Genomic DNA, 8,587 nt, shown 5'->3' on the forward strand with positions numbered 1-8,587 from the left:
ACCACAGAAGCCAGCTCAGCTGTGAACTATTGGATTTGAGACAGGAATAGAACAAATCGGGGGGCTAGAGAATAAGCGGGGGGTGGGGGGGCGGAGAGTGATTTAAATAGGGGAGGACGGGAGGGTCAGTGATGGGGGAGGGAGGCAGTTATTTACAAGAAGGCTCGGGGGGCCAGAGGCTCATCTTGGAATATTTTATAACAATATAAATAAGATTCTGGTTTGCTTTTCCTTTTCGTCTCGTAAAGGAGAGAGAAGTGCAGAGTTCGATTCTGTACAAGGGGGCAGCGGCAGAAGGCCGGCCGGGCGGGTCACTGGGCGTCCACCCGGAAGGACAGCAGCTTCTCGGAATGCATGTTGTTCAGGGTCCGCAGGTCCGGCAGCTTGAGCAGCAGCTTGGTGAAGCGGGAAGTCTCCGAGGGCCGGTTCTTCAGCACCAGAGCCCGAAGAGCCCGCAGCAGCGTCTCCTGGAGCTGCTCCACCGAAGCGGAATTCTCCATGCCCGAGCGGTCTGTGGGGAAGACGACAGCAGTGAGGCAGGCTCCCCGAGCTCCTCTGAGGAGGAACCGGAGGAGGTCTGCGAGGAGGAGGAGGAGAAGAAGGAGGAGGACCCGGCCACCGGTGCAGCCTCTCCCTGAAGCCCCTCGGAGGGCCCACGGGGGAAGGAGGAGGAGAGGAGCGCAACTCCTTCTCCCAGGCCTCTGCCCCGAGAGCAGGAGGCAGCTGAGAGCTGGGAGCATGGGCTCAGCAGGGCTGGTCACCTCCCATCCCACAAGGCCATTCTCCTTCCCTGAACAGGCCAAACGTGTCCAGGCTCCCTTGCTTTTTGCTCTGTAGTTCCCTCTGCCTGGGATGCCCTTCCCCCTCTCTGCCTGGCAATACCTTACTTGTCCTTTGAGGCCCCACTCAAGTGTCACCTCCTTCCCCAGCTCCCCCAGGCAGAAATAGTTGTCTGTGCTTCCAAAGCCCTTGGTTCATGCTTCTACTGTGACACTTATCTCACTGTTTTATAATTAGTCGGGCATGAGTCTGTCTCCCCAGCTAGACTGTGTCTGAATCATGTCTGTATCCCCAGTGCCCGGTGCAGGGCCTGGCATAGAGTAGGTACTCCATAAAAGGTGTGTTGAATCGAACTGCGTCCGCCTCCTCCCCCCCACCCCCCTCCAGGGTCAGGCTCAGGAGAGAGCTTGACCTACCTGCAGAGACAAGCACCACCGCGGTGAAGAGGCCCAGCTCCTCCTCGGTAAGCGCCAGGGAGTTGAGCTTCTCACTAAAGTCAAACATGGCATTGAGCAGGTCCCCCATGCCCATGGCTCCAAGTTCCTGCAGGCTGTAAGTGGTGCGGCTCAGGAACATCACTGTCTGGTCCTTCACGTTGAACAGCGATGCAAAGCGCACCATCAGCACCTAAGGGAGAGGGGACAGAGACAGTCACCCTGGTGGGGTGGGAGGAGCATTTGCCAAATTGCCCCTAAAGTTTTCCAAAGGGTTTACTGGCACCGCCTTAGGTTTCTCGGGAAAGAGTGGGGGTGGGTTCTGAATGGGCAGTGGGGTGGGGGTGGGGGAGAGGTGGAAGGATGGGGAACATCACCCTGGCTTTAGAATCCAGCAGGGCTGAATCTGAGTCTTAACTTTGTCACTACCCGTGACCTGGGACAAGGTCGCAAAAGTTCACCAAAATTAATTTGAGTCTAGAATGGGGGTAGCAATGTGCCCTAAGGTGTTATTTCCAGGTAATGGGATGTGTTGAGACCCCAGCTGAGATTACAGAAGTCCCAGCCAACCTGACGCAGGAAGGGGAGGGATTCTGCCCCTTCCTTCAGCAGTCAGAGGCTGCCAGGACAAAGATACTGGGGTTCCAAAGCCTTTCAGAGTCCCTCCCTATCCTAGATACCAAGTCTTTCTGCGGGATCCTTCCCAAGGTCAAGACCAGGGAGCACAAAGGGTCACTCACCTCAAAGGTTCCCGCCTTAAGCAAGGTGACCTGGTCGTGCTGAGAAAGATCACGAAAGCCGGGGATGTGCTTGGCAAACTCTACCACCTCCCGCACAGCAGGTGTGAAGCTCATGGAGAAATCCTCCCAGATCTCTTGCACGGTTCTCCCACTGCGTCCGTGGGGGTACATGTTCATGGGACATGCCTGGAGGAGGAAGGGATGTGGGGAGGGGAATATCAACCAGACTGGCTCAGGTGGGTTCCCCCAGCAGGGCTGGACCCCAGCTTCTGCCCAGGTTAGAGGCTGTGGCCCTAGAGGAGCGGTCTTTTAGGTAAAGGAGCAATCAGGTGCCAGGTGGAGATCGGGGATTTGCAGGCACAGCCCTTACTGCAGGGCTGAGCATCCTCCCCCCTGGGAAGAGGATATCCCTGCATTAGCCTCCAGGCACACCCAGCTGCCCTATACTAAATCCAGTCTCCCAGGCCCCCTGCCCACCTCACCCCCAGTGCCCTCACCAGCAGAACATTCTTGGAGTTGCCCTGCCGTGGACTGTTGGCAGGTGCTTCGCCTTCTGGGGCTGGGTACACATGGGTGGGGCATAGACGGTGCCCGTTGCTGTTGGGCTGCTGGCAGCTGTGGTGGGCAGGGCCAGGGGGCCAGGCAGGAAGGTAAGAGGAGGAAGCCTGGCGTAAACCATTCAGGGCCTCATTATGACGCTGGGCAGCCATAACGTTGTCATTGGGGACAGGCGGGCAGCCCTGACTTTCCCAGCAATGAGGAGTGGTGGCTGGAGGGCTGCCCGATGCATGGTTGCCATTGAAGTTGCCAGGTGAGGTGCCCAGCTTGTCATGGGCATAGGTGAAGATTTCTCGGTGGGCCCGGGCCACCTGGGATATCACATCCTCCACTGTGGGCTCAGGACTTGGGGATCGGGGAGGTGTCAGCTGTTGTGGGAATTGGGAGAAGCCCACCAGGGGTGAGGGGGCCGGAGCGGGAGGTGGTGAGGGGCCCATGGGGCCTGGAGTCGGATGCTGGGTGGGTGAGGTCTCCAACGGGCACTGGCTGCTCAACTGGTTGTTGGCCAGGTTCATGGCGCTCTGCATCTCGGCAAGCATCCGCTGCTTCTCTCGTTTGGGGATGCGCCCAAAACGCACAGCTGTGACAGGATGAGAGCAGCGTCAGGAAGTTCTCCTACACACTCACACGCTTCTCTTCCTTCCTTCCTCTTGAAAGGGCAAGGCCCTGAACGCTTGAGGTTCGACATCAAAACTAAAACCAAGGCCACGCCCCTCGAGGGAGTTTTCCAAGTAGGGATTGCCCTGAGGGGACCAGAGGAGCGAATAGTAAAGAAGTGTGTTTATCCAAAAAGATGAAAGATGGGCATCCCCTACACAGAGGAGACTCACAGTCTGACGTGTCTCTGTTGGGACTTTTTTAAGGGAGGGATTAACTCAAACTTTGGGTGGAAGGAAGTGGGGGGGGGGGAGTTGTGGGGATGCTTTGTGGGGCAACAGTGCCACCTTACCATCTCGAGACATGCCCACGGAGAGACACTTCTTGAAGCGACACTGCTGGCAGCGGTTGCGATTGATGCGGACGATGGAGCAGTTTTCATTTTTCAGACACCTTTTGTACTGGATGTTCTGCTGGATACTCCGACGGAAAAAGCCCTGGAAGGACGGGGGGGCAGCTAGTGAGCATCTCCATCCAGGCCAGGCCTGTGTGTCCGGGGGAATGAGGTCATACCTCTCTGCCCTTACCCCCAACCTGCCTCACCTTGCAGCCCTCACAGGCATGCACGCCATAGTGGAAGCCCGAGGCAACGTCCCCACACACTTTACACAGTAGCACCATGCCATTCAGCTCTGTGGGAAGAGAGGGGCAGCAGGTGAGCAGGAGGGCTGTCTGGCCAGAGATGTGGAGGTTTTCTGGGCTGGAAATTCTAGGGGAAAAGCTGAGGAGCTCCTCCAGTATCCAGACTGGGCTGGACAGCGGTTGGTGCAACTCTAGGAGAAATCCCTGAGGCCAGGGTAGGCCCTGGGAATAACCGTGTCATCTGAACACCAAGTCCCAACCTAGTCCTGGCCGACTTCCCCCAAATCAGCTGGAAATTTACGCACTGGTGATGTTGCTGGTGCTCTTGCTGGGGGACACTCGGCTGCTATCTTCCAGGGCCACTTGTAGACCCCCTGAGGGGCTCCCATTATAGAAGGAGGAGGAGGAGGAGGAAGATGAAGAAGGGGAGCCATCATCACTCAAGTTGGGTGGAATGCTCCCAAAGGAGCGAGCTGGGTCCTGAGTGAGGGATCCAGTGGGTGATGGTGGGAAGTAGGCAGGGCAGCCTTGACTCAGGGACTGGAAGCTGCCATTTGAGCTGTCACTGTAGAGAGACTCAGGGCTGGTACGGCTTGGGGAAGAGCCGCTGGAGCCAATGTAGGTGATGACACCACCTGGCAGGAGAACACAAGGGAAGGGGGTGTCAGCACCATGTATCTTTGGTCCTAGGGCACCACTCCTGCTCATCCCCCATCTACCTCCCACTGCTGCATGCTCGGAAGTTAACTGTGGAACCCTTAATCTTGGAGTCCCAGGAAGAACCACAATAAGCAACTCCCCAATGCAAACCAGATATGACATGGCCAACCGACACACCAAGGCTCTTTGCAGGGTACATTCAACTTCTGCCTTGGGTGTGAGGTGCCTCCCTAAAGGCATGACCTCTGCAGGCATCTCATATATGTACCTTGCTACCCCGGAAGCCTTCCTTGGGAATACGGACTGAAGCTAGCTAATGACTTCATCATTAGTGGCAGATGTGAGGATGGGATGAGCAGCTGAGACCCATTCAGAATGCCCAGTTTCACCCTCCAAAAAAAAAGCTGCCAATTTTAACACCAAGACCACTCCAGGGATGAGACTATTTGGGGCAAGCTAGCCAACAGTGAGGAGAGTAAGGTCTTACAAGAGTAAGACAGTGACATTCCCCCAAAACTGGAAGACGTTTCTCCAAATGTACTGAAACTACCCAGGCTGGTTCCCCTGGCCTCCAAAAGCAAGAGTCAGAGTGGACTCTCCCTCTGTGTCCAGGGAAGACTTAGCAATGCCCATTGCAGGTGGTGGACATGAAAAACAAACTGTCCAGCCTAGGGTTTAGGAATTCCCCTTTTAGATCTCTCAGCCAGGTGACAACGACCTTGGCTCTCGGCCATTCAAGGGACTTCGACCCTCTGGTTACATTGTCAACCAGGTGTTTGTGCTCCCGTGGCATTAGCAGGAGAAAAGGTGACCTGCCTGCCACACCTTTGCCAAGCACCTAGCTTGGCCTGCCACGGGTGGGGTGGGAAAAGGGAGGATCCTAGGACACGTGTGAGCCAACACAAGCCATGTCACCGTGTATCCAGAGGCACATGTCTTGCTCACCCACTGACACACACTGAGCTGGGCAGGGCAACCCTAAAATAGCTCAAGGTTGGTCAGGGTGAACCCAGCTCCCAATAAAATAGTTGCACAACAGGTCAGCTCCTACAGTTTCAGAGCTCGGTGGGGGGTGGGGGGAGGATGGGATGGGATATCATTTGGTGGTAAATGAACTTGACCTAGTTCACCCATCCCCTAAAAGGGAGTAAGACTTTCACCCAAAGATGATTCTAACCTGGAAGTGAGGGGGATGCTCAAAAGAGTCTAGTTCTAGATCCAGATCTATCAGAACCAAATTGATCTGTGACCTAGAGGAAGTTACCTTCCCTCTCTCTCTGGGTCTCAGTTTTCTGTGACAAAAAAAAAAAAAAAAGACTTTCAGTAATGATTCTGGGATGTAGCTGTTCTGGGGAAGTCCTTTCTGACAGACTGCTGCTGGTTTGGTGGGGGTGGGGAGTTAAGACAGTGTTTGCAGGAGTAAGAGATGCTCCAGGAACAGAAAGAATTTGGAATGTGGCGAAACTGAGTCTAAAGGCAGTAAAATGAAGTAGGTGCAAACAAAATAAAAAGAAAAGGAACGAGGAGACAAGAGTGGCTAAATGTGAGGTACCATTGAGGAGTGTAAACACGAGGCCATGAGAGGTCAGGGATAGCTCCAGCTTACTCTGCTTCAGGGATGGGGAGAAGGTTCCCCACCCCCCTCCCGTCCCAGGCAGGCGGACAGGAAAAAGAGGCAGGCGGGGGCGGTGAGTCAGCCCAGCTTCACCCAGATCTCAGCGGGGCGGGGCGGGAGCCGGGCCCTCAGCCGGCCTCACGTCCTCACTCCACGTGTGCTTCCTGCACGTGGCTCCCCAACGAGGAACCCCGCAACCCGAGGCCCCGCCCCTCGCCGTCCCGTCAATCAGGAGCATCAGCCCCGCCCCCGTCCCGCCCCTCCTGGGCTTCCAAGTCCCGGGCTGGGCCCCAAACGCCAGCCGGGCCGGGGCAACTGAGGGGAGGAGAGAAGGGAACACGCGTTGCCGGGGCGACCGGGGGGGGGCGGAGCTCATTATGTAACGGGGCCGGGAGACAACGACCAATGGGGTGGCGGCCACGGCTTCTGCTGAATGAAAACAAACGCAGCACGTGGGCCCGGCTCCGCAGCCATGTGAGCCCTCCGGGCCTCCCGGGCGCTGTGGGTGTCCTCCCTGGGGCCGAGCACCACTCTGCTGGCTCCTCAAGTGCCGCTCCCTCCTGTCACTGAGGATTCCCCAGTGAGATCCGACCCATTCCCCCAGCCCCTCCTGCCTGGAGCCCCTATCGCCTCACTGCTTTTCAGGTTCCCTTGAGCTTGCAGGAAATAGGGGAAGAGAAAGAGAGGAAGGAGAGGATCATCTTTCCGAGAGGGTCAGCCATGCTACAGCTGCAGGGCAGGGGGGAGGGGGAAAAAGGGGCGTTTGGGGCACTGCTCCAAAGCTCCCAGTCCCTCTAAACTGTGTATCTTATCACATATACCCGCTCTCCATCTCCTCCTGCCCGGGATCAGAGTCCATCAGGCTAAAAGGAGCTTTGGGACTCTGAGAGGTGGTGGTGGGGCGCCTCTGGGCACATTCCCAGGACTCGCTCTGTTAATCCCAGCCTATGGTACCCATTATGCTAGCAAATCCCCAGACCGAGGGAGTCCCCAGCCCCTTAAAAAGTTCCTCTTGTTCTAAGGCATACATGGAAGCGAAGAGACAGTACCAAAGGATGATGATAGTAAAGAATCTCAGTACCTGTGTTATTGTTGGAGTCCAGGGTCGTCATGTCTTCACCGGCTGAGAGCGGTCATTCAAACTGGACCTTGACACAGACTGGAGGTTGCAATTGCTGCTGTCGCCCCCTGGACACTGACTGAGGGCGGAGAGTGGATCCCACGGATCACAAACAAGATCCGAGGCACCCTGCAGCAAGGTCTCGGGGTTGCCTGACTGCAGCCCTGCAAAAGGGTAGGACGCAGAGGCAACGGAGGTCTGCTTTGCATGGGAAGAGCAGAGTGTGGGGGAGGGGAAATCAGCCTGCTGTAGTTCTTCTAGCTGGAAGGTAGCAAGGAGGGTCGGGTCTCTGCAGTGCACGGGGTGCCACTGCCTGACGGCTCCACAGCGCTGCAGGGTAGTGAATCTGGAGCTCCCGGTGCAAAAGTCCCAGAGGGAGAGAGGTTGCAGTCAGGAAGTAAGTAGGTGATGGGGAGAAACGGGGCACCCAGGCGCAAAGAAGCGAGACGTGTGCCCTGCTACGTTCCCTCGGCAGCAATATTTCACTCTGCCAATCTCAGCCGCCTTTTGCCCCAGCCTTTTTCCCCGGGACAGAGGGCTCTGCGCAGGCGCCAGCAACCCAGGGTTCCCGGGCCGCACGCGGCACTGGAGCAGGTACCATGTGATCCCAGGGAGCGCCTCGTGCCCCAGTGACACACTTTTCCAGCAGCAGGCACGTTGAGCTCCGTGCGCCTGCGTAACGCCAAGCCTATCGGGATTTGTAGTCCACTGGCAAAGTGGGCGGACTGCGTATATTTCCCCCTTTCTGCTTTGCAAAAGCGGTTGCTGGGACCCGGGGAGGAGCTAAGAGCCGGGTCGGGTCGGGTGTGCCCTGAAGACTCAGGGTGGCGTGTTTGGAAAGCCTGTATGGCAGAGGCATGTGAATTCCTGGGAAGGGACTGGCAAGCTTGGCTGTTCCCCGGGAGATCAAAGCTAACAGGCTCTTTCTGCAAACCTTGCAAACGTGAGGGCTTCACGTGATTGCCGGACTGACCTCGCCTTGAGGTTACTAGTGACACAAGGAGATATGACCAGTAGGGGAGGGAGATACCCCCAAAGTCAAGAGCTTAAGATGAATTTCTGCTGCAGGGCCAAGTCCAGGGACCAAAAGGAAATGTGACCCCTTTTTCCTTTTATTCTCCTTAGGGAGAGCATCCCTAAGGGAGGAGGAGTTGCCATGCGGGTGAGGTTGTCTCTGGGGACTCCCTGTCTGCTTGTATGACACCACCTCACTCATTCGAGGTGACTTGGGGGTGAGTCATTTCCTTTTGTCTGGGAAATAAAAAGGACCAGGGAAGGGAACTTTATGGTGAAAGTGCTTTTTAAGATCCTAAAGGAATGGGGCTGAGGTGAGGCAGGGGGCAGAGTGACACCCCCACCACCACCAGTGCTTGAGTGCAGCATGCAGATCCCACAGAAGGGAACTCAGGAGGGAACACGAAGATCATCTTCACCACCACCA

At 56.4% G+C, this 8,587-nt stretch overlaps 1 protein-coding gene across 1 annotated transcript; it reads right to left on the bottom strand.

Moving 5' to 3' along the window:
* Positions 1-15: 15 nt before the first annotated feature.
* NR1D1 (nuclear receptor subfamily 1 group D member 1) lies at positions 16-7,772 on the bottom strand. The gene is made up of 8 exons (XM_045488731.1): positions 7,108-7,772; positions 4,057-4,386; positions 3,713-3,801; positions 3,462-3,606; positions 2,452-3,092; positions 1,955-2,140; positions 1,197-1,407; positions 16-511 (listed from the first exon to the last, which is right to left on the bottom strand). Exons 1-8 carry the CDS (start codon positions 7,136-7,138, stop codon positions 312-314), a joined length of 1,833 nt encoding a protein of 610 aa, XP_045344687.1. The 5' UTR covers positions 7,139-7,772; the 3' UTR covers positions 16-311.
* Positions 7,773-8,587: the final 815 nt, after the last annotated feature.

The sequence above is a fragment of the Leopardus geoffroyi genome, chromosome E1, assembly GCF_018350155.1.
Source record: "Leopardus geoffroyi isolate Oge1 chromosome E1, O.geoffroyi_Oge1_pat1.0, whole genome shotgun sequence".
Classification (NCBI taxonomy): domain Eukaryota; kingdom Metazoa; phylum Chordata; class Mammalia; order Carnivora; family Felidae; genus Leopardus; species Leopardus geoffroyi.

Bases quoted from the DNA above. Each gene is read 5' to 3' on its own strand.
- NR1D1 (XM_045488731.1), bottom strand. From the start codon at position 7,138: ATGACGACCCTGGACTCCAACAATAACACAG. The intron at 3,802-4,056 runs GTGCGTAAATTT...CTCTTCCCACAG, and splicing joins GAGCACCAGCAACATCACCA to AGCTGAATGGCATGGTGCTA. The intron at 1,408-1,954 runs GTGAGTGACCCT...CCTCTCCCTTAG, and splicing joins TTAAGGCGGGAACCTTTGAG to GTGCTGATGGTGCGCTTTGC.